Source organism: Leptodactylus fuscus, chromosome 3 (genome assembly GCF_031893055.1).
Source record: "Leptodactylus fuscus isolate aLepFus1 chromosome 3, aLepFus1.hap2, whole genome shotgun sequence".
Taxonomy (NCBI): domain Eukaryota; kingdom Metazoa; phylum Chordata; class Amphibia; order Anura; family Leptodactylidae; genus Leptodactylus; species Leptodactylus fuscus.
The window spans coordinates 81,589,446-81,615,817 of record NC_134267.1 but is presented as its reverse complement, the minus strand read 5'-3'; the positions used below and the strand labels follow the sequence as shown (position 1 = coordinate 81,615,817).

The following is a 26,372-nucleotide window of genomic DNA, read 5'->3' as shown; positions in this document are numbered from 1 at the left end:
CGGGGAGGAACTCCAACCCCCCCCCTCCCGCTCCTGATAACACTCGTCTATGGACGAGCTGTGTGAGCAGAGGGAGGGGGCGTTCCTCCCCGCTCCACAGCACAGCGCGATAGGCGCCGCGAGGCAGAAGGACGTCTCTGGCTAATGGTCAGAAACGCCCTCCTGACCATAGAGCACTACGGTACCGGCACCGTAAGCTCTTTACAACGGGCACAGATCGGGAAAGCCGACAGTGCGCTGAAATCAGTGCACTGTCGGCTTTCTGGCAGTATATAACACTGCATGTGCCCAAAAGTGGTGAAAGGTCCTCTTTAAAACACTGCTAGAGGTATTTGGTAGCACTTATTAACCTATCAGTAGCTCTAACAGACCCTCTTGGGGTGTTGTGTTTTTTTTTTTTTTTTTTTTTTTTCAAAAATAACCAAAGCCAAGTATGGATACCAAAGGAATAGGAAATATATAGGAAAGTCTCATACTTGCTTGATCCACTCCTGGCTTTGGCTCAAAAAAATGCAGCAAAATCTGCAAACGAAAAAAGCAACGTGGGGCCTCAGCCTAAGGGTCAGCCCACACAGTGTTTTTTGCAGGCAGATTTCGATGCAAAATCCGCCTTTTTTTTTTTCCCAGGAAAAAGCGGCATGCCCTATCTCTTGCTGGGACGTCCGCGGATGAGGCGTCCATGGCTCGAGACTCGCTCCCAGTTAGGCCCATTCACCCGGGCGTAATCAGCAGTGGGATGCCAATGCATTCCTGCTGCAGCTAGCCATGTGGAAAATTCAGACGGCGGAAAAGGTTTCCGCCGTGTGAAAATACCCTAAGTTGGTCACAACCAAAATTGTAGGATTACTGCCTTGACCCAAACTCAATAGAAAATTAGTGGCAGTGTTTGACGTACCTCATATGAATATGATCATCCATTAAATGCAAAAATTGCAGTGTGGATTATTATAGTATTTGCTACTTGATCAGTCCTGTGGTTGCTTGAATTCAGCATTAAAGTTTGTCCATTGAAGTATAAACCATTGCATTTATTGAAACCTCACTATTTTACAGGAAAACTGTGTATGTGATTACTGTCTCTCCAAACTTCTACATGATGGATTTGTATGGCATTTCTAACTCTCAAAAGAAAATGTATACTTGTTTTTTATTTTTCCAGACAATTTTCACAGGGATTAGTTTACTTTTATTAATTTTTTTTTTCAGTACAATCTGGTATGCTCAGATGCATGGAAAGTTGACCTGACTCAAGCCTCAATAAACCTGGGATTTTTGATAGGGGCTGTGATATTGGGTTATGCAGCAGACAGGTAAATATTGCATGCTTACTTTCTGCTACTTAATTGTTCATTCTTTGTATTTGAAAGAGATCTAAACTTTTATTTAAATTTCATATGTGAATACTGTATACACGACTGCAATACAACCTGTGCAATTTCTGATACTTGAAAAAGCTAAGTTTTCAAAACTGTTATGTGAATATAGCACTCTGAGAGAACTCAAAAGCTTTTTATTTATTTTAATGGAACTTTATTACACAAATTTAGAGAAGTCCTTAAGAATTGGTCACTGCCCCTAAAACTTCAGATGCTCAGTGGCATAGCTATCGAGGGTGCGACCGGGGCCTTGGACCACTGATAGCAGTTGGGAAAAGCCTAGTTCCCTGACCGCTATACATATTGTAAAATGAAAAGGGGCCCTGGTATGTTGCTGGGCCCCTGTCCAATATATGCTAGCCCAGGGGAGGTGACTTAAAATGATAAATGCTTATATTCTCCTCTCCTGGGTTTGGCATCCTCGCCAGCGGTCTTCCGTCATGTGACTGAGGCCTGTGATTAGGCCTCAGCGGTCGCATGATGTCACTGCATCCCCCACATGACTGATGACCAATCGCAAGCCTCAGCAGGGACCTCTGAAGACAACCTGACTGAGCCAGAATGCCCAGCAAATGTGAGGCAAGGTGAGTATCAGTGTTTATTTTTATTCACCTTCCCTGGGCCTCCGATTATTATACTCTGGGGACTGAGGAGACTTCAGAGTATAATAGAACCAGAGCGGAGGGGACTGTTGGGAGCATATAATACTGTGTGGGGGCCACTGCTGGAGCATGTAATACTACATGGGGCCGCTTCACTATTCACATCACACGCCATCTGTTTTATAGCAGCTGTGTACTATTAGTCTGAAATATAGTTTGGTGATTATAAAACTGACGTTGTGCTATGTAAATAGGGAAGGAGTCACGTCGCTCACAAAAGCAACACAGTAACTTCAAAGAATTGATCAGCAAGGCCCCCAGGTGTAGGGCCCCCACTGATCTTTATATCTTAGACTGTTAGGAACCTGCAGATCAGCTGTTTCCTAAAGCGTGTATCTCCCATTGTTTTTATATGCCAGGTGCTGCGCTTCTCACTCATCATATTTTTCATACCCGCAGTTGGGGGTACTACATGTGTAACCATCACTGTCAAAAATTTGCTGTTTGGAGCCCAGGACAAAAGTTTGCACCTCGGCCCACAAGACTTTTGTTGCTCCACGGCAGATACTTATTGTTGCTCAGTAGTGTATGTATTGTTGTTCACCTAATTTATATAAGAATAAAACACAGATTTTAATGTAAATAGTAATCTTAAAGTGTAGGTGCAGCCCTGCAAGGTACTGTTATTAGTCTGATACTATTTTTCCTGCTTACTATCTTTTAAATACCAAAATATTCAATAACAACTGAGAAAATATTCAGCTACAGTAGGTAGCAAGATGGTGAAAACAACCCAAGTCATAAGATGTAGCCATCAAGGGATTAAAGTTGCTCACTAACAACCACAATATTGAAGGAAAAATGGCTATTATGTCTAGAGCTAAATGGATACACTTAACTAGCCTATGGGGTATCAATAAATAGTAACACTCAGACTAGCAGATTACATTTACAATGACTGTCAGTTTACATGGACGAACACTGGTATGACCATGAAATGAATAAACATATAATTATACCTAACCTCAGAGTAGCAGACAGAGTAAATGTGGAAATAAGTATACTGTGACCATTTACAATTATCAAAAAGAGCTGTAAATAAACCACCATCAATGTGAAAGGGGGAGAGAAAAAATGCTATTCTTGGAGATGGTAAACTCAGAAACTAAGGCTTAGTTCACATCTGCATTAGAGTCTTTAGTATAAAACTGGCAGAACCCATTTTAGTCTATGGGATCTGTGAGTAACTGCTGTCCTTAGCAAGCGGGCTTTCCGCTGTTTGGGTCTCACCGTGGATACGAATGACTGAGAGCACAGTGTAACTGTGAACCTTGCCTAAAGCTGACATCGCGCTAATAAGTGGTTTTCCCCAAAAATATATTTATATTATAGGCATTTAAATTAGACATTTTTGTGGATACAAATTAAAAATTTGCAGAATATTTTCATCAACCATCTTAGTAGTGACCTTTTGCCTTGATCCATTGCCAATGATTACAACCATAAATGCAAGAATCTTTTATGGTCTGGCACTTGACAGAAACCCAGTCGCTTCCTCATGTGGCTGGGTGATATGCATAGTGTCTGATGATCTGGGCACAATTGGGAAATCGTAGCTGGATTTCTAACTGGTTTGAGAAAATTCCTGCATTTATGGTTGTATGGGAAGAATATGTATATCTGTCTCCCATGATGTTAATATAGGGAGACAGTGCCTCAGTCATGCAGCCCACTAGGGAGAGCTCCCTTTAACATCATGCCTGACCTTCCCAGAGGCCTTTGCTGCAATGATGTGGGATTTTACCAAGTCAGTCTTTCAGCCGATGACAGCTGTTTGGATCTCTTCAGCCTGCTGCAGAGAAGACTGACTTAGTAGAGGTGAGAGGCTTCTAGACCAGGTTAAGGGGATATTGTCACTCCTTAGGGAGAGACCACCATATAGGTGTGTGGAGACTTAAGCCATTTGCACTCCACTGTGAGGGATCATGGGAAGAATATGCAAATCTGTCTCCCATGATAATATAGGGATATATGGTTGTAGACATATACAAGTCATAGACATTGTCGCTGCTAAGATGGCTAGAGAAAATGTTTAATACTCAGCAAAATGTCTTCTATATTGCATTTCTAGATAATTTAGTTGCTAATTTTTTTTTGAAGTATGTTTGTGGGATACTCCTTTTATGGTGACTTGTACATTTTGGACATAATGACCTTCTCCCACATGGTGGCAGCAAATGCACACATGACTTGACGCGCCTTTAGCCTACAACAAGGTTCATCAGGAGACGATCATCAATTGAGTATTTATATAGAGGGAAAAGCAGTGAATAAGTGTGCAGGCAAATGGGACCCACATGATGGATGCGTCTATGCCCCGAACATGCATGAACTGGTATGCCAAAGCAACGCACGCTGTATGGTACATAGCTCATTGAGATCAGGCATGACAACACATTATATGGCCTGGTTCACATCTGCATTTGGGTTTACGTTTGGAAATTAAAAAAAAAAAAAAAAAAAGTGGTGAGTTAAGGAAACCCATGGAGTCCATGTGGTTTCCGCGGAGAAAAAAAGTGCTACTTGCAGGATTCTTCTCTCTGCATATTTCTTGTGGATAGGGAAATGGAATGGCCTGAATGCAGATGTGAACTGGGCCTAAGATGCAGTGTGTAAAATAATTTGATATAGAAATTATATGGGAGATAATTCTTAGTCTATCCACACCTATCTATCACCAACAGAATGGGTTAGGGGGATATCGTCACTCCTTGGGGAGAGACCACCATATGGATGTGTGGAGACTTATTAAGTCTTTAGCACTCCACTTTGTTTTGCAATGATGCTGGGATTATTACCAGGTATAGTCTCTCTGATCAAGAAATTGATCTACCTCTTATCAGGACTCTTCATTTCAACAGCTGAGTGAGGTGAGAAAAGACAATACAGAGGACCATGAGCAGTGATTGAGTTATTAGCCTGAACAGAGTCCCGCGGCATCCTCCTTGTGAATGAAGTTCCAGCACTCTCTTCACTGCTGTGGGGCTGTTGTGGATAGTATTTCCCGTAGCTCAACAGCATTGAATAGAGCATCTCTAACAAGGATGTAAGCAGACTTTCAGGCAGCCCCAATGAAGAGACTGTTATCTACTATCCTGTGAATACGGTTTAGCGTAAGTAATGGCACAGTCTCTTTTTTAAGATAGAAGTTTGAATATGATTTTGGAGATCCCCCTAGGATTACAAGTGTGGAATTCTTGAAAATTGCAAGGTATAGACTGCAATTAATATGCTTAGGATTGGCAGCTGCTATCAATATGATTGGCATGCTTTAAAACTTGTATCTTGAGGTCTGCTAGCCTTAGCTTCTATATTGCTCAAATGATTTAATACATGTGGGTATTTTAGCTTTAGCCCTTGCAAACTTCTAAAAAGTAGAACCCCATATAGCGTACTCCATTTGCAGTACAATTTTCACAATTGTGACCCACCCCATCCCTCATTCAAACTCAAACCAGCTTTCCTGGTGGTCTCTGGTACATAATGACTGTGTGACTAGATCAGTAAATCCACTTACAGCTCTTTGGTCAAGAGGTGAATTCCCCCAGTGGATGTCTGACCCAGGTAGTACTTCTCCCACCCAAAGCTCACCCTGTCATGGCATGGCACATTAAGCTTGCTTTACTTCATAAAGTTAATATTAATAATATAATTATCATCATTCCTGTAGATGCACTAGTTAGCTGAGATGAGTTCTAGGTGCAGTGTCAGACCAACCCCATATCCTTACTCCCTGGGCCCAATCTTCTCAATCACAGTTCAAGGGTCCCAATCCTCTTGCAGAGTCTTGGGAGGTTCTGATAATAAAGAATGTTAGTCTTAGGTCATTGAGTGAATGGAGAGCATGGGTTAGGCGATAGACTGAGATAAGGAGGTAATGTAGAGGGGTGCAGCATTATGCACCTTCTTTCTTGAACAGGGGGAGGCAAATTTCTAACACCTGGCCAGCCAGGGGCTGAAAACTAGAAATAGAATATGTCAGCTGGATTGGCACCACACCTCCAACCGGTATGTTGGACAGCAGGTTGAAAAGAGTGGAGCAAAGCTGGGGTGTGATGCCAATGCATCATCACGTTGTAGAAATTTTCTTTAAATGTGACACAATGGCCCAAAATTCTACTGGGGGGCCCTAGGGGGTCTAATAAATGCAAAAAAAAAAAAAAATTTAAATCACCTCCCTTTCCCTAGAACACATATAAAAATACTGAAATACTGTGAAACATCTACACATTAGATATTCCTATGTCAAACGCCCGGTCTAAAAATCTTTAAAGGGGCTCTATCAGCAAAATCATGCTGATAGAGCCCCACATATGCATGAATAGCCTTTAAAAAGGCTATTCAGGCACTGTAAATGTTATATTAAACTACCCCCCCCACACGTTTTAAAATAAGACCCTAAAAAAGAACTTGATCTACTTACGCATTGTGCACGCTGGGCGGGCATTCAGGATGCGCCGTCTTCTTCAACCACGCCTCTTCTTCCTCTGATGTCCTCGGGTCCCGTCCTCCTCCGGCGCTCGCGAACTGACACTGATATTAAAAAAACAAAAAATGGCCTGGGTGCTTGTGCAGTAGCATGCGGCTTCTACTGCGCAGGCACCCAGGCCATTTTTTTTTTTTTTTAGCAGTGTCAGTTCGCGAGTGCTGGAGGAGGACGGGACCGAAGGACATCGGATGAAGAAGACACACCCTGAATGCCCGCCCATCATGCACAATGTGTAAGTAGATCATATTATTTTTTAGGGTTTTATTTTAAAACGGGGGGGGGGGGGGGGGGTTAGTTTAATATAACTTTTACGGTGCCTGAATAGCCTTTTTAAAGGCTATTCACGCATATGTGGGGCTTGATCAGCATGATTTTGCTGATAGAGCCCCTTTAAAAGTTTTTCCCATATGGTAAATGCCGTAGCGGGAAAAGAAAAATTCAAAAGTGCCAGACTACCGTTTTTTTTCACTGTTTTGCTTCTGATAAAAATATGAATAAAAAGTGACCAAAGCAATAGCAATTCCACAAAATGGTATAACTGAAAAGTATGTCCTATACCTCTCCGTACACAGAAGTATAAAAAAGTTACAGGTCTCAAAATATGGCGACTTTTAGAAAAAAAAATAAATTTGTGGCACAGTTTTTGGATTTTTAAGGGGTTAAAATGTAAATAAAACCATATAAATTTGATATCTCCGGAATCGTACCAAAACATAGAATACAGGGGATATGTCATTTTTGGCTCCACAGTGGACGCTGTAAAAACGAAGTCTGTAAGAAAGTCGCACAAATACACTTTCTTCAAATACCCCTGCCCCCCCCCCCCCCCAATTCTGAATTGTATTTTTCTTTTCCATCTTCCCAGTACATTTTACAGAATAATTAATGGTAGCATCATGAAGAAAAAATTTGTCCTGCAAACATTAAGACATCAGATGGCTTAGAGCGGAATAAAAAAAAAAAGGTGGGGAGTCAAAAATGAAAATCGAAAAATGTCATCGGCGGGAAGGGGTTAAAGTCAGGAAGACCATTCCATATGGGCAGTTTTTAAGAATAATAATGAGAGAACTGTTCACAGCAGCATGAAAAGTGGTTATTTTAGGTACATGTAAAAAAGTAATGCTCTAACTACCAAAGTGAAACTGGATCCTGCACTAGAAAAATGGACCCAATTTTATAACCTTTATTTCCATCTTAAACTCAAATATTGGTGGCCTCCACCCACTTGTACAGTTCAAGTAGGAAGCTCTTATTCATAGTACAATTGGAGGCAGGGTAGATCACCAATCAAGAGATCAATAAGTAATGTCAAATGGTCATTCGTACCCCAAAGTCACTCTATTGTATACTACTATATACATACTGCTTTCAAACTAGTCCATAATAAATATATGTATGTGTATACACACAATACAGAACCTGTCCATTATTTTGCTGTGTGCAGGTGGGTTAATATATTACAAGGTTGGACTAGTCATTTCAAGATGTGTAATTGAGTATGCAAATTAAACCTTGGCAGTGGCCACTACTAGGGAAGTGGAGAAGTTGCAATCTATACCTCACCGTTTCCGAGAATTCCATTCTTGCAATCCTAGGGGATTCAATATACATGGATTACAGTCGATCTGAAGTGGAGAGGAAGAAATGGGAGTAGTCCTTTCTACTGAAGGAAGCTAAATGGATAGTATTATAGTATTACTTGACATTGTGTCACCAGCTGGTCTTAAGTGTTCAGTGGGTTTAAAAAAAAAAATAAGCAACCCCCCCCCCCATCCTTGGAATAGGTCATCCAGGAAGAGATCAGTGGCTATCTGACTACCAGGACCTCTGATCAGCTATTTGAAGTGGCTGAGGCACTTGTACAGGCAGTGTTCTGTTTACATTGCAGTCTTTCATACTGGCCATGCCCTCTCATTATAGCGACATTCAATAAAAGTGACCTCCAATAAGTGACCGAGGGTGAAACAAAACACTCGGACCCTGAAAAGTTTTCTCACTGTTTTACATTGACTGCTGTGGGAAGAACTTGGTTGTTTGCAACTGTCCTGATGCCTGTGTAGGAAGAGTTAACTGATTGGTTAAACACTGGCCTGATAATTTTGGTCAAGCAAAAATGCAAATAACAAGGAGCACAATGCCTCAAGGTTTTACAAGTAAGAAGCACCTTTTAACCCCCTTCCTGACTCATGAATTAATATGTCATGATGAGTGGGATATATGGAGCCACAATTGAGTCGTTAACTCCTTTGAGTTTAAAGGATCACTGCTTCCTCCCCCCCCCCTATTTTGGAGGCAGGGTGCATAACTTTCTGCCATGAGAGCAGGTATCCTATCCCATTTTCTGAACTGGGGTTAAAGTACTCTGGTTAAACCCCCCCCCCCCCAACCTTCATGATGTGTATTGTCCCTCAATTGTCTTCATATAGTTTATTCAACCTTCTCGAAGCCAAATACCCCCCCCCCCCCTTTGTGAGAAGAAAGGGGGGGGGGGAGTTTCAGCTAAGTGCTCAAGTGTGTGTGTGTTGTGACCGATCCTGCTCCCAATTTCAAGTGGGGGAAGAAAAACTAGTGTGCGTAGTGTGGCAAGTCATTTTGCTTATGGGGGCACCTGTGACACTCACTAAAAGTTTGGAAAGTCTCTTTTGGCTTCCGACTAGCTTTTTTACTCTGCATAGATATATTTATCTTCCCTTTCAAAATGGAGAAGTATTGAAGCATGCATTGACTTAGTAGAACCAACTGCTGGAACGGGACAAGGTAACAGATTTGTCATTTACTCATTAACCCAATTGTGCGTCTTTATTCCTATTTTGTTATCAATGTAATGCTGTAATGAGGCATTTTCACTAGTTACTTGTTTATAAAGGTTTTTCTCTGTATACTGTATATATGTTGTAGAATATATACCCATACAGATAAAATAATGATTTGGAGATGGTGATCCTCTGAAAATGTATTTATGGTGCTGCAATCCAAACATATTTTAGGTCTTAAAGGGGGTATTGTGCATGATCATATCTATATTTGTAGATAATTAAAAGTTAAACATTTTTGCAAATATAAGTAATTAAAAAGTCTTCAAAGTTTTAAAGATTTTTCTCAAACTTTCTTAGTGGTAACAGTCTGTTGTCTTGATCGGTTGCCAATGGTTACAACCACTAATGCAGAAACTTTCTATGGTCTGGGTCTTGTCAGGATCCCAGCTATGATTTTCTTATTGTAGCCGGGTTATCATGCAGGGACACTATATGTATCAGAAGATATCCCGGCCACAATAAAGAAATCCTGGCTGATTTTCTGACCTTAGAAAGTTCCTGCATTCATGGTCGTATCCACTGGCAACCGATCAAGACAACAGACTGTCACCACAAGATATTTAGAGAAAATCTTTAAAACTCTGCAAAATGTTTTACTTATATTTGCAAAAATGTTTAACTTATCTACAAATTGAAAAATAACTATGTACATGGGAATACCCCTTTAAGTTCAGTACAAACCAAGGCTTAAAACATAGTGAACTGTCAGTGCCCCTAGGAACCTATCAAATTTCTAGCTCGAAGCCAAACACAGCTGAAGCTATGTCAAAGTTAAGGTGACATGTAAGTCGATGGAAGAACAGTAAGCAGATCAGTAGAGACTCTACACACTAGTTCCTTATTATAATATCTACTGTAGAATCATATCTGTGGGTGACTATTTAAAAATAAAAAAAGTGTGTATAAATATTGATATCGGGAAGCATTCATAAACCATATATATTTGGTAAGAACATTACACTTGAAGTTCTTTATACCCATATTTAATTTTCATTTCTAACTTTCACTTGTGTCTTAGAACCATATATTTCTTTTCTATTCCTGCACATTATTTTTTTAAGTTAAAAGTTCTCGACCTCTGACTTTGCAGCTTTATATTGCCATAGAAATACCCACCAATCTATGAAACCACTTGGAGTTCATTATCTTAAAGGCAGATTGTAACCAGGGTGAGGTATATTAAACCAACAGCAGTTGGGTGAGGTCACCTGGTCCTTCCTCCCTCCCCCCCTTCCCCATGAGAACTTGTGCCTGTGCTGTTAAGATTTCACAATATGCAAATGAGCAGTCTTCAGCACTGAGGGCAGCGCTTTTGCTCCAAACTGCTACACCCCACACTGCTTTATTGCGCCCTTCTTTCCCTTTTGTGGCAGGGCCATGAGTGCTGCTGAAATATTACCTGGTCCCATATTCCCGGTGGCATATTAGAACAGTGTGGTACATAGCTGTTTGGAGCAACTGAGCTGCCCTTGGTACTCCAGGTGGCTTATTTGGATACAGTGTAATAAACAATGCCACCATTGCAAGATATTAGTTTAATATGCTTAACCCCAGTGACAGTCACTTTGCTCATGTAAAACACTATTTATTTAATTAAGGCTTTAATGAGACTTGTTTGTTTGCTTTTTCTTAATATCAGATATGGAAGAAAGGTCACATACCTGATTTCGTCTTTTGGAGTCGGACTGTGTGGAATAATTGTAGCATTTGCACCAAACTTTTACGTGTTCGTGTTTTTCCGTTTTCTTCAAGGTATCTTTGGGAAAGGAACATGGATGACATGCTATGTTATTAGTAAGTAAATACAATGTTATTTCTTGTACTGCAAGCCCAATATTTTCATGTAAAACATAAGAATTATACAACAAGTACTTTAAAGTGGTGAGGAAAAAAAAATCTTGGTTTGGCCAGATTAACAAGTTATCACTGTCTGCTAGTAACACAAGTGTGTTGCTGCTTCATTCATCTACATGGGACAGCCAGAGATTGTCAAGTACAGCTCTGATCTGTTTCCAGCATTCCCAAAAGAAATGAATGGATGAACCGCATCACACCTGCAAATCCTGCAGCTTCATTCATATGGGGAAACTGGGACTCAGTTGGTGATGACTTGCTATGTCCAGTTCTTTTTAACTTCCTAGCCAATTAGTGGTTGTTTTGTTTGTTTTTTTTCTTTGAATTGCAAGAGCCATACAATTGGATGATGCAAAAAAAAAAAATAAATTTGACCAGAGGGTAGTGGTATTTTTTCTGCATGTTTCAAAAGGTGTTTTTTTGCGCTTTTTTTTTTTTTGTTTTGTTTTTTTTGTACAGGACAATATGAACATGGCAATAGCTAGTGTATACCCTTCTTGGCTCATAACAAGCGTAGTATATGGAAGTCTTCTTTTTTTTTTTTTTTTTTTTTTTTATATATCACAATTTTTACTTCATAGTTGATAAAACCCCTAAATCTTTAAGTTTTTGTTTGCAAAATAAGTTAGGTTAAAATAAGGTTTGCAAATCTAATTTGCAAAATAAGTTAAGTTTGCTTTGCAAGTTTGTTTTTTTTTTTTTTTTTTTTTCCTGCTGAGAAGACCAGAAGACTCTCACGGGCAGACACTGACTGCCGGGTTTCTGTCTCCTGTCCAGTTTCTCGGGCAGAAGAGGGAAACCTGCAAAGTTCTTGCGCAGGTGTGAACCCGCCCTCAGCAGTCTGGCTTCAGTCTTTTCATCTCACTTCCTGTATTTCTCCTCCCTCCCCTCCCTCTTGCTAAATGGGCCAGAGAAGTCTCAACACTTACACAGATCAGAAAATATGCAGATGCTTGTATAGAATTGACTCTGTGTTATCTGTATGTTTACATAGAGGGATAACAGATCAGGCTTTATCAGCAAACTGCAATTAGTTGAATGATTGTCCTGCCGACAAGAGCAGTGAGTAAGTGACGTCCTAGAAATACTGTATAAATAATAGGAGGAATAAGGTCACATAGCAGGAGAACAAAGCAGAATTTCTAAAGCAATATATTTAGGAAAAGTCTTCAATTTACCCCCTCAAATCTAATATTGATGGCCAATCCTAAGTATAAAAACAATATATTGTTCACGTGTGCTTTTAACCCCTTCCCTCTACAGGAGTCTCAAATGTTTTGTTTTCCATTCACAGGTTCATATGAGGGCTTAATGTTTGTGGGATAAATTGTACTTTGTACAGAATAATTTAAAAAACAAAACTGTACCATTACAGTGTACTGGGAAGCTGGAAAAATTCAGACTGGGGTGGAATGTACATTTGTGCGACTTGTTTTCACAGCATTCATTCAACAGCTAAAATGACATTGGGTTTGGTTTTTAAACTTTTTTTTCCTTGGGAAAAGATTTTTAAAAGCTTGTAGACCAGACACCTTCAGACACAGTAATGCCTAATGTGTATATGTGTTTCACAATTGGAGTGTCTGATCTCTAGTGCAACACATCGCAACCTACCAGCATTTATATTACAGGCTGCATAAAGCAACCTACAGTACAAATGAATGAGATCAGCCTGGGAGCATTCAATAGGCTCCTGGCTGTGGCAGCAATCTACACAAAAATGCCATCAGTCAAGTGCCTCTTCATAAAATGGCACCTCGGTCAGCTTTAACCTAGGTGCTGGGGGCCTTAATGCCTAAAATCAGGCACTGATATAAATTTTTAGTTAAGAATCCACTCTTAAACTTTTTTTTTTTTTTTTTTTTTTTTTCCCTCTGATTCCCAGTGCCATGTACTGCAATCCTACTAGAATTTGCCTATAGACAACAATGCCCATACTAACACCTATATTGAATTACTGTCTCATGTAAATATAACCCATTTCCAATATTTGCTTAGAAAAATAGAATCAGAACTATAGGGCTTATTTAAAAACCAAGGAATGGACTTGCTAGTTTAAAGGAGTCCCCTAACCCCCCCTCCCCCCCCCCTTCCCAGGAACTGCTCCTTCTCTACTCCTTTTGAAGTGCTTGCGCAGTCTGGAGGTGTCTGCAAGATATGTGCAGTAGAGATGATACTCAATCTCTTCTGCACAGGCCTCATAGGAACTTCCTCGGCTGTGCACAGCATCTCCAGCCTGCATGTAGTGAAGAAAAGGGGAGCTGTCTCCCAGATCGATTTTGAGGATTCTAATGACTTTATGGAAGGGTTTACATTAGGAATTGTGATGTGTTTTTAGTTTATGCTTGAAACTGTAGAAATTGGGAGTTAATCTGATTGTCTGTGGTAGAGCATTCCAGAGAAGTGGTGCAACTCAGGAGAAGTCTTGTATATGAGAGTGGGAAGTTCTGATAATAGAGAATGTGTTAGGTCATTGAGTGAACGGAGAGCACGGGTTGGGCGGTAGACAGAGATGAGGGAGGAAATATAGAGAGGTGCAGCATTATGGAGAGCCTTGTGGATGAGGGTGTTAACTTTATATTTTATTCTATAATGAATAGGCAGCCAATGTAGCAACTGGCACAGACCAGAGGCATCGCTGTAGCGTCTAGCCTGATAGATGAGCCTGGCCGCTGCATTCAGAATAGATTGTAGAGGGGAGAGTTTAGTAAGGGGAAGACCGATTAGTAAGGAGTTACAGTAGTCAAGGCGAGAATGAATCAGAGACAATAAGTGTCTTTACTCTATCTCTGGTAAGGAAAGGGCATATTCTGAAGATGTTTTTGAGGTGGAGATGACATGAGCATACAAGTGATTCAATATGGGGAGTGAAGGAAAGGTCTGCGTCAAACATGACCCCGAGGCAGCGGGCATGCTGCCTAGGAGTTATAGTAAGGCCTGAGACTGCAATGGCTATATCAGGGACAGATCTATTAGATGGTGGAAACAGTAGTAGTTCAGTCTTACAGAGATTAATTTTCAGATAGAATGAAGACATGATATTCTGTATTAGTGCAGGGGTGACGTCACGGGAAGATGTGTATAATTGGGTGTCATCAGCATAAAGGTGGTACTGGAAGCCAAATCTGATAATGGTTTGACCAATGGGGACTGTGTAGAGAGAAAAGAGCAGGGGGCCTAGGACTGAGCCCTGAGGAACCCCAACAGCAAGGGGAAGAAACAGAGCCTACAAATGATACACTGAACGTGTGGTCTGAGAGATAAGAGGAGAACCAGGAGAGCGCAGGCCAGCTGACCAGAGTATAGTGAGGAGGAGTTGATGGTCAACAGTGTCAAGCTGCAGAGAGGTCCAGAAGAATAAGAGTGAAGTTACCATTAGATTTAGCCATTAGGAGATCATTGGAGACTTTTGTGAGGGCCGTTCCAGTAGAGTGCAGAGCGCGGAAACCAGATTGTAAGGGGTCAAGCAGAGAGATGGCGGATTAAACGAGAATAGACCAGGTGTTCCAAGATTTTAGAGATGAAGGGGAGGTTAGAGATGGGTCGATGGTTAGCAGCACAGGACGGGTCCAGGGAGGGTTTTTTCAATAGCGGGGTTATGACAGCATGCTTGAAAGAGGATGGGGAAAATTCCAGAAGAGCGAGAGAGGTTAACTATTTTAGTAAGGTAAGTTGTGACAGCAGGCAACAGAAATTGGAGAAGGTGTGAGGGGAAGGGGTCACTACTAGAAATGAGGCTGTACTATTCAAAACGGCCAGTTTCAATAGCACGCACCCATAGGAATGAATGGAAGCGGCCGGCACGCAGATTTTGGCGGCTGGCCGCTTAACCCCCTGTGTGCCGGCTGCGTCCATTAATTCCTATGGTTGCAGCTATTTGAAACGGGAGTTTCGACTAGTACTCGCTCATCTCTAGTCTCTACTGCAAGTTGTAGGGCGAGATGAAGTAGCTGAGAGACTTCCTCTTCTGTAACAGGTTCAAAAGTTGAGAATGGACAGTCTGAAGTGCGGTTGGTGAAGGGATCAGTACTATTGTACGTGTGGGAATCCATCCCACTGGGGATATTGGGCAGTTATTTCCTGACTGATCTTATAAATTTTATTGTGGAAATTAGAGGCCAGGTCAGCACTAAGGTCTGTGAATGGTGTCTGCACCTTCGGTGTGAGTAAGGACTGAAAAGTTTCAAAAAGCCTTTTAGGGCTTCTGGAGAGATAAGAGATGAAGGTGGTGAAATAGTCTTGTTTGGCAAGATAAAGGGTAGAACTATATGTTTTTAAGCATAAATTTGAAGTGTTATCAATCTATTACATTGGTATGTGTTATAAGAGCCTGGGGACTGGCCAATAGTGGGATATTTCCTTCCTATGATTACAGGACCAGACTCCATGACTTTTTCCAACCTGGTCTGATTTAATGCAGGCCAGGTTTGTGGCTTAACAACATCAGATTCACTAAGGACTAGCTCACCTAAGGGATTAAGAGGAGGGTGACACCCTGGCAGGAGACATGGCAAAGCAAAATTTGGGAGTGTCACATTGCAAGGTGTATACGCTCCTAACTCCCATTGAAATGGGAGCATTTTGAGCGCGTAATCTGCTGGCACGTGTATATGTGCCAGATCACGCTCCACGTTACATCGTGCGAACGCACCCTTAGAGCATCATTGTTAGAAATTGTCACTCTTGTTCATGGGCTCTCTTATTGCAGGTTAAGTGATTCAAGTGCATGGGTGAAGTGGAACTGATCCATAATACCAGGCACCGTGCAGTTTCTGGAAAAAAAAAAAAATTTGCTCACTTTTGCCTGTGGTAATCTGATAGTAGCATGTTCTCAATCTGTAGATGTTTAGGGCTAGTTCACACGTGAGTATAAGGGGAGGTTTTTGACAGCGGATTTCGCGTCCAAAACCTCCCCTTATAATGGTGGTCTATGGAGACCGCCGGGCTTCTGTTCTCCGCTAGCGGCGAGCTGCTGCTAGCGGAGAAAAGAAAGGACATGTCCTTTCTTCAGGCGGAAGCCGCGCAGGCTCAGCCGCGCGGCTGCCGCCCCCGGCAGCTCCCTCCTATGTCGGCTCATTCATTTGAGCCGACAGCAGAGGGTTAAGCCGCGACAGCGATGGTCGCGGCGGGCGGGTTTTGACAAGAGAGAGACGCGGCGAGCCGCGTCTCTCTCTGTGTCAAAACCCGCGCGGGCAGTTCACGTGTGAACTAGCCCTTAGGTTTCTTGTGTTAATGAAAAAGCAAATCCTCTAGTGTTAGGGTTCACAGTGGTAGCAATTAATAGAAGGATTACAGATGTCTAGGTTTATAAAGACCTTAATATATTGAACATTGAAGATATTTATATTTTATTTCCCTACCCATGTTGGTGAAATATCATGAAAGAATAAAATTCCTTTCTAAAATTTACAAACCTGTTTTAGAATCTCGTTTTACTTGCTTAAATAGTACCGTACTAAACTTTACATAAATCAGTTGCAGTTGTGTGGGAAGCAAGATTTTGATGATATAACTTGCTTCTGTAAGTTTTAGCCCCCCCCCCCTCTTTTTTTTTTTCCCTTTGCAGGCTTTTTCTTTAGTTCTACATGTTGTATAGACCGTTATGAAGACCATTATCTCCCCCCTCACTCCAGACACCAGGATCATGCAGGAGGACCTGTATGGATAATTGACCATATACTGATATGAAGTACTTTGGTTGTGATGGAAAGCTCCTCTTTAGCCACCATGTCATGCTAAACATGTTTTTTACTGGTATATTTCTCTCTGCTCGCCCCTTCCCTCTGATCTCTATAGATTTGTATTCTGAGTCTTATTGTAGTGTCCCATAGAAGTGTTACTCTGGATTAAGTAGTTTGACGTATGCATTTTATGCTTTTAAGTTTGTGATAATTTATGTTAACTTATTTTTTTTCTTAATACTGTGCCTTTAAAGTAAGAAAATTCATTTTACGTTGCAATACAGTCTATGTAGGATTGGAATTTACTTAATATTTTCTAAAAGATGGGTGGCACTTAAATGATTCTGATGCAACGGTGTGTGTAGTTCTAATGCAGTTGAAAGCAGAAGCCTAGAGCTTGAGTTCTAATCTGTCTGCGACAGGTAATCCTAGTTGCAGTTGACCCTATCCCATTGGTCAAAGTGAATCTTGTAGCAAAACCTAAGAGAAACTGGAACCCATTGCAGGAAAGCTTCTACACAGCCATAGAAACAGGACGCTGTTTACGATTGGAGGCTGGAAGTTGGATAATGGAGATTTTCAAAGTATATAACTACCGTATTTTTCGGACTATATGACGCACTTTTTTTCCCCAAAAATTTTGGGGGAAAAGAAGGGTGCGTCTTATAGTCTGAAGGTGGCGCCTGGCATCCGCTGTAATAGAGAGACGGAAGCCGGCAAGTGATAGACGCCATTACAGGTGCCGGGGCCTGAGACATCGCTGTGCTCCTCTGCCCTGCATGAAGCCAGCAGCGGCAGGGGCTCCTCCGTGCCCCCGCCGCTGGCTTCATGCAGGGCAGGGCAGCGATGTCTCAGGCCCCGGCGTCTATCCCTCCCCGGCATCCGCCTCTCTAGTACAGCAGATGCCGGGTCAGTATCCGTGGCCCCTTCTCCCCCGGGGCCGGTCCCCACCGGCCCCGTACCTGTAGAGTTGCAGGCCGGCTCCTGCGCGGTGGTATCGCAGGAGCCGACCTGTTCGGGTGACAGCCGGGAGCCTAATGAGGCTCCCCGGCCTGTCACTGCTGTATTAGTATTGCGGCTGGTCTCTATGACCAGCCGTAATACTAGTAGACAGAATGTCCCATAGACGGCAATACAGTTGTATTGCCGTCTATGGGACTTGCGATCAAGTGACCGCAGGTTCAAGCCCCGGGGGGGGAATAAAATAGTAAAAAAAAAAAAAAAAAAAAAAAAAAAAAAGCTTTAAAAATATGAAATAAATAAAAGTTCTAAATCACCTCCTGTTTTTTTTTTTCAATACAAGGTGATCTAAGCAATAGATATCCCCCAAAATGGTATAACTAAAAATTACAGCTGGCCCCGCAAAAAAAACGCTCTATGCGTCCCCGTACAGCTGCAGGGTCACCTGTCAATGTGGCCTTGCAGCTGTTGCAAAACTACAACTCCCATTTATTAAATATTTTACCAGTTTTTGCTTCAAAATTTTTTTTCCCTATTTTCCTCCTCTAAAACCTAGGTGCGTCTTATAGTCCGAAAAATACGGTATATAGCAGAGGGGAGCAGGAAAACCACCAGATAATTCATGTAATGGCTATAATATGTATTAAATCCTCCATTACCTGTTGTCATTGCTTATAAGAGATTAATTTATCTTGATGGCAACTTTGCAATACACAGTTAACTGTCCATGCAGCAGTTATTGCTAGATGTGGTTGATATTTGCAGAATGAATTCATTTAAATGTACACTAATCCATGCATGCTTGTCCTATATAATAGTGGTTTACCCTTTAGTGAACATTTAGAGCAGGCATGTCAAACTCGGGATACCCCGAGGGCCACATGAGTAACAAGAGGTTGTTGCGAGGGCCGCACACAGCAGCTAATGGCTAGGGCCTAGGGGACTGATCACTAATACCATGCATCACAAAAATCCGGCATTTCTATTGAAGGCTACGTAGAGTAGCCTACAATAGAAAGTATAGAATGACAGGCTAGAGCCTCACAAGGCTCCTGGCTGCCATAAACATGCACGCAGGCCCCGAATCTTGCTCCAAGTGCCTGCGATTGCCGGTAAAATGGCACCTCATTTTAAGCTGGCAGACACCATTATTGTGTTGGAGTGCTGGGGAAGGGTTGGAGTGCTGGGGGGGGGGGTGCTGGGGAAGGGGGGCTTCTGGATGTCTGGCCCTTCCTTGGGCCTGAGGACTGTTTTTTTTTTTTTTTCCCCACCCACTTGCAATTTTTGCACTTGGGGGTTAATAGGAGCACTACAGACTGTAATGCTCCAATTAACCCCCAAGTGAAAGAATTACAAGGTGGGTGGGAAAAAAAAAACAGTCCTCAAGCCCAAGGAAGGGCCAGACAGACATCAAAAAGCCCCCCTCCCCAGCACCCCAACCCTTCCCCAGCACTCCAACCCCCCCATCATCATAAAACTAGTATTTATCCCCTATCCGTGGGATAGGGGTTAAATACTTGAAAAAAATCACAATTTCTTCTGCAGAAGCTTACCTGCTTCTGCTCTTCAGCCTGCGCAGCGGTCTGTGAGACTGCGTAGGACGCAGGCACACGTCAGGTGCGGGCCTGATTACATGGCCACGTCACCCGGCGTGTAGGGAGGAGGGGCGGAGCGGAGTAGGCAGAGACTTTTGTGCAGGCCGCAGATATGCCTGTAAAGGGCCGCATGACATGCCTGATTTAGTGTGCCTTGTCTCATTTCATTGTAACAAAGAATGTCCTTGACTCCTCTGTAGATGACCGGCTCAGATCTGCAAGGGGGGGGGGGGTGCAATAGCATTTTCCCTGCCACCTATTTTATCGTTAAAATCACTCATAATTTTTGTATACTTTATACTTCAAAGTTCATGTATATTTTTATTTATTTTTTTTTGCTTTCCTCCACAGTAACAGAGCTGGTGGGATCAAAACAGAGACGTATTGTTGGTATTGTGGTTCAGATGTTTTTCACTTTGGGAGTAATGATCATTCCTGGCATTGCTTACTTGATTCCTACGTGGCAGGGCATTCAGCTGGCCATTGTGCTGCCAAACTTCCTCTTCCTTCTTTATTACTGGTAATTACTTATACTGATTATTTATTATGCTCATAAATATTGATAATGTTTCAGTTGCCACGTAGTTTGTTTGGCTAAAATTGTTTTATTTCACCATCGTTCGTGTGTGTTCAACCCCACAACCCTTCCTCCAAAGCAATATTGTATGTTGTCTTTCTGGTGGTTGTGTAGTAGATGGCATGCTTTCAGTAGTATTCATGATTCAAGGGACTTTCCGAGGTTTACCCTTTAAAGGTTTATGGTCTTTAACAAATAAACCAAGTGTATATGTCGCTACTGTAGACTTTCCTTTGTAGGGGCCAAGATTCAGAATGCTGCCCTAGTCCTAAAATGCTTGTCAACCAGCACATTTGGCTCCTGAGAAGGACACTTGTAATTCATCATTCTTTTTAGACATTGGTTAATTAACTGTGAAAACTTTCTTGTAGATATAGCACTGTCTACTTTCTAGATTATGGACAGACACAGCACTTAAGAAAGGAGGATTAATAATGCATTTGTAATGCGACTGCAGCATGTTCATGAATCTGTTATATGTCCCAGCATAGAATGGAAATCTGTGCCGGTTAAGGACCGGTGTTAATTTCCATTCTAACCCCTCCCAGAAAACTTACAATGTAATCGTAAGCAATATCTAACATGTATCAAATCCAGTTTTAAAGGGAACCTCTTGGGTGGTTTCACCATAAATTGGCACCATTAAATTCAACATCAAGTAATTACCTATCCATTGGTGTCCCCAAGTAATCTTTCTGTTGCAGGTTTCCTTAACATGCAAATAGTCCTTTATAGTGAGAGTAATTTTGTTTTGCTATTGCATGATTAGTTACTATAGTTAATCAATTGCCTAGTGACTCAACTAGGATTTTAATGTTTCATTGTTGGATGATGTCACATTAATTTTTGTGATCTTTTATTTACCCCCTATGCAGTGGCTGTATTTATTTATTCATGTTTTTTGCTTCTACATACAGTACACACCTTCTCAAAGAATTTTCTCTATTTTCATGACTATCAACAACAAAATAAATGCTGTAATGAAGAAAAGCAGAATTGCAATTTTAGGTCATCTTTTTGTAACTTGGGAAAAATTTATAAAAAAGAATAGTGAAAAGCTCCTGATTAAAAACTACAATTTTGCACACAAAAGAGCCCTTTTAAAACCATAATTTTAAGGGTGTGTGTTTTTGTTTTTCAAATATTACTGACCCAAAATAAAGATTTGCTAATCAATATTTACTGTGACTGCTATAAAAATCTTAAATATGGCAAAAATGATCATGTTATGCAGTATATTCTATCAAAAAGTAAACTGCGCAGTTACTAAGTGCAACTTGTCCCTCAAAAATATGCCCTCACATGGTTTATGTGGATGGAGGAAAAATAAAACTATGGCTCCTGGAAAGTAGGAAAGGTGTTAACCCCCCCCCCCCAAAAAAAAAAAAAAAAAAACCCACAAAGAACAAACAACCCAACTTATTCCAGTGCTGAAAAGGTTAAGCGGTATTCACTGTCATAATGCGGTAAGGAATTAGGACTCTTTTGATAATGATCATATGGGGTTTACATTTTGAAGAGCTAGTAAGTTTGTATTCCTAGTGTTGAAAGCAAGTAGATGTATCTAGTAAAAAGATTTTGTAAAATTATTGAAATGACCAACTCAAGTTTAGCATCCAAATGTAAATGTTCTATGTTATGCTTTTACAGGTTCATTCCGGAGTCTCCTCGGTGGTTGCTAATACGGAAAGAGAAAGACCAGGCTTTACGTATAATGGGTGACATTGCTAAACACAATGGAAGGTATCTTTCCTCAGACTACTGCCAGGTACCCCTAGTGAATAATTCGGCTTATAATTTATAGAGTATTTGTGTCGTACACCTCTTACTTTATTTCTCTAAATAGGTCTGGTTTTCAATAATCAAAGAAAAGGTTTTCATATGTATATGTTTTTTACACACCCCCTCCCAAAAAAATAAATTTAAATTAAAAATAAAATAAAATAAAGAATAGAATAAATATGGCCCCCAGATGCAGCATAGGGGACATGCAGTATTTTAAGTTTTGGTCTTGTTGCTCAACGTCTGTCAGAGAAAATGTCTTAAATGCTCCACTATGGTGAGAATATATGGTGCCTGCTGCCTCTGTCCCCACTCTATAGTGGCCCTCTGAGCTTTTTAATAGTGGTCTCTATTCTGGCAAAATCAAATATAGTAAGGGTATGTGTGCAAAGATAATGGCAAAACCGCTATTTCGTTGGATTTAAAGCACACTAAAATAACTCTTATTGATGCTCTTAAAAAGTCTTCAATGTATAAATATTGAACGTTTTTATTAAATACAAGTGTAGATATTCTTTCCATCAACTGTGATAGCTACTTTCATTATGATGATCCTCAAATGATTGTTTTTTTTGTTTTTTTTTTTTAAATTTGTTGTTTAACCACGTGTGGTTAAGGTTTTCTTAGTCAGCAAACACTGCTGTCCTCTTCCGTGAGAGTCTACCTCCCACACTCGAACCCAGCTGCGGCCACAAGTATCTTGTGTGCTGAGACTTAAAGAGCACACTGTGCTGACATTACTATTCTTCTGTTCATAGCTATACACTCAGCAGTGTCACTTGTGAAGCTATAGCCTAGTTGAAAACTGTCCTGAATTTGCTGGAACGTTATCGCTACAAATCTGGGCTCTTCCTGGCCAGAAAAATGGGTGTGGCTTACAGTGCCTTGCCTTTAAAGTGAACAGGGTCATCTTGATCAGTGGTGGAGCTCTGGCATGATTGAGGTCTTCAGGTGGGCGGGGCTAGGTACTAGCTCTGAAAATGATAAAGTATGGACACTTGGGGCTAGTTTACACGTAAATAGGGCGTGGCGGAATTTGGTCCGGAAAAAAAAACGCTTGTGGAATTAGGAAGCGGTTTTTGGTAAAAACCGCCAGGCGGCTTTTCCCTCCAGCACAGCTAATGGACCTTTAAAAACCGCAACGAGTTTTTGTCAAAAAGTTGTTGTGGTCATAATCGACTATATCTTGGATCAATCAGTCAGTCCAAATTAATGAACATGTTTAAATTGCTAATAAAGACAGACACTGAATTTCCGTATCAAATCAGCCATGCTTAGCCCCCTCCGGTCAGCTTTGCACTGCTCAAGTTTATTGAAAAGCTCACACACTTATCCAACAAAGAAAGGAGGGGTTAATGCATCCTTTGGCATTCCTGAGTGTTGTCCCTCTCTCATTGGCTTCAGACCTCTGACATCCAGCTGGGCACCACCTCCTCTGACCTAAAGAATTCCACCACGAGGCATGACAAACAGGAAATAAGCTCCATCTTGGATTCAAAGTCCTTTTGTCTCAAACTGTCAGCACTCAGTAGCAAGGGAAAAAATAGTATTTGCAACATATAACATAGTGTCAAGCTGAGAACATGAATCAAGATTCTTATACTTTATAAAGCCACAACGTGGTTTTCTGCCTCCCATTCACTTGTATTGATTTCCTGAGGTGGAATTCACCTCATGAAAGGGCAGCTCGCTTCTTTTTTTTCTGCTAGCGGGGGAAAAAAAGATTGCAAGTGGTCTACATAGACCTCTATTGTGAGGGGGCAGATTTTGAGAAGAATTCTGTGCCAAAATCCTCCCCTCTTGCCTCGTGTGAACGGGGCCTTATGTATGCTTCAGAAAGTAGTAGTTGTAATAGGACTGCAATGTAGTATTGCATATAGGATAGTTGTGGCTAACATGTGCAATGCAGTTTAAGGGTCCATTCACATGGAGTAAACGCGCGCTCATTTTGACAAAATACACGTGTGAAAAAACCACACGTGTAAAAATAAGACTTCAATGGCGTTTTTTTTTACACGTGTGTGTGTGTGTAAAAAAAAAAAAAAAAAAAAAAAAAAAAAAAGCGAAAATTCACGTAAAATAACACATCAAAATACACGTGCAATGTCATTGAAGTCAATGGGAGTCTTATTTTTACAAGTGCATTCTTTACACGTGTATTTTGCCAAAATGAGCGCGCGTTTACTCCGTGTGAGGAGGCCAGGGACAGACAAATGTCCTGATGGCAGAGTTCACGCACAAGCCAGTTATATAGAAAAATATATTGGTGCAATGCCCTAAACACTCATCCTAGAACTATAATTTTTCTTTTGTTTGTGGAACAATATATATGTTTTTAATCCTTTTTATGTAGTTATTGTAATGAAATAACTACACTTTAGATGTTAATGGGGTTTAGCACATTGAAGTCTTAAGTTTATAACATGAATAGTAGTTTGGTATGAATTATATCGGTATTCTACAAAGTGAAGTTATGTATCTAGTTTGGATCGGTTATTTACTTGCTCGTGTTTCTGCACCATCTCACACTAGATAATTTTACATTGACTTCAGAGTCTTTAACTCAGTCAATTTGTTATTTTCATCGCATTAAGATTCAGACTGCTACTTCCTGTGACTAAACCTCTTTCATGAAGATGCTATGTCACTTTATTCTGCTTCACAGTAGATCTGAAGCATGCCTGCAAAGTTAAGCTGGATAAAGGCTCCTGTTTTTGATGCTCCTTCAATGAGTCATTGGCATTAAACAGCAGCTCTTTCAGCCCAGTGTAGCAGTCTTCCACAATTAAGGGAATTCATTGCATTTCAGATGTGCCAGAAAAGATCAATGGCAACTTTGGTTATTTGTGTTTCTACAGAGAAAATGCAGAAAAGTTTTTCACCTTGTCAATCTCTTCTTTTTGTATTAGCAACCTAGAAAAGCAATTCCATTTCAACTTTGGCAATCTAGGGTACATGGTGGAGGATAAAAAGGTTTTTTTAAAAAAATAAATAAATAAATAAATTCTTTATTGGTTCAGAATCACAAATCTACAGACCATGTAAATGGAAAGTTAGCTGCAGCTGCTATTATGGGCATTTGTTACATACAGATTTATACAGCGCTTTTGCATGGAGTTCCTCCCAGCAGTCTTTGTTTGTTTTTTTTGTTTTTGTTTTTTTTTTTGTTTTTTTTTATACTGGTTAAAGGGATATTATTCAACAGTGTAAGTGAGATATACCTTAATTTAACATTATACAGAGGAGTAATCCATTCAGCAGTTTTTCTGTTTACTCCAAGTTATTGCTGGAAGTTTAGAAGATATTTTTAGTACAAGAGTTGCTGTATCCTGCACACAGTCTACTTGTATTTTCTTTTAGATAACCGTTCCTGATGAGGAAGTTTCAAATCCTTCATGTATGGACTTGGTCCGAACCCCACAAGTGAGGAAGTTCACGATCATTCTGATGTATGCCTGGTAAGTAAGTAAGAAGTAGGTGACTAAAGGGGTTGTCCCATCACAAGGATCCTATCTATACTTCTAGTTTATGTGGATTTAAGACTTTTCTAAATGCATTGCTTTATCAAAACTGCTTTGTTTGGCCGCTATCTTAATTTACCGTATTTTCCGGACTATAAGGCGCACATAAAATCCTACGATTTCCTCAGAAATCATAAGTGCGCCTTATAGTCCGGTGCGCCTTATATATGGAAGCGGCGGCACACGAGGAGTTAAGTGGCGGCCGCCGGCAAAGTCTGCTTGCCGCTTCCATACATTGCAATGGGAGTGCGCTATTCAAATAGTATTCGTTCATCTCTAACTTCAATTGTAACTTCTTACAATTGAAGCTAGAGATGCGCGAATACTATTTGAATAGTGCGCTCCCATTGCAATGTATGGAAGTGACAGCCGCCGGCAAAGTCTTCCTGCCGCTTCAAACGATTCTACCATTAAAATAAATTCTTTCTTCAGACCACGTCGGAATAGCCTTAAAGGCTATTCGTCTCCTACCTGTTACCATAGCCAGCCGCCGCCTTCTTCCCGAGCTGCGTCTGCCCCTTCTGTGTTGTCTTCTATGGGCCTCATGGATGACACATGCGCAGTCGGCTCTGGCTGCGAGAGCCTGTTAGAGCTGACTGCGCATGTGTCATCCATGAGGCCCAAAGAAGACAACACAGAAGGGGCGGACGCAGCTCAGGAAGAAGGCGGCGCTGGTAAAGGTAGGAGACGAATAGCCTTTAAGGCTATTCCGACGTGGTCAAGAGGACAGAACTTTTTAATGGTAGAATCCCTTTAACTCCTCGCGTGCCGAGCGCTTCCATTCATTTCAATGGAAGCGTGCCATTGAAATGAATAGAAGCGGCTGGCACGCGGGGGGTTAAACGGCCGCCTGCAAAATCGGCGTGCCGCTGCTTTCCATTACATATAAGGCGCACCGGACAGCGCTGCGCCTTATAGTCCGGTGCGCCTTATAGTCCGGTGCGCCTTATATATGGACCTAGGCAGGATTATAAGGCGCTCATGGACAATGCGCTTTATAGTCCGCAAAATATGGTATTCACTTCATTGTTTACATTCAGTTTCTATGGCCCTTGGGAT

General features: G+C 41.2%; 1 protein-coding gene across 2 annotated transcripts in view; it reads left to right on the top strand.

The window, feature by feature from the left end:
- Positions 1-26,372, top strand: part of SLC22A3 (solute carrier family 22 member 3) — an 80,095-nt gene that overhangs the window by 16,552 nt on the left and 37,171 nt on the right. For both annotated transcript variants that reach the window (XM_075267851.1, XM_075267850.1), the window contains exons 2-6: positions 1,207-1,310; positions 10,983-11,137; positions 19,785-19,953; positions 21,661-21,778; positions 25,153-25,250. In XM_075267851.1, coding sequence (XP_075123952.1) covers positions 1,207-1,310; positions 10,983-11,137; positions 19,785-19,953; positions 21,661-21,778; positions 25,153-25,250 — 644 coding nt within the window. The remainder of the gene's footprint in view (positions 1-1,206; positions 1,311-10,982; positions 11,138-19,784; positions 19,954-21,660; positions 21,779-25,152; positions 25,251-26,372) is intronic.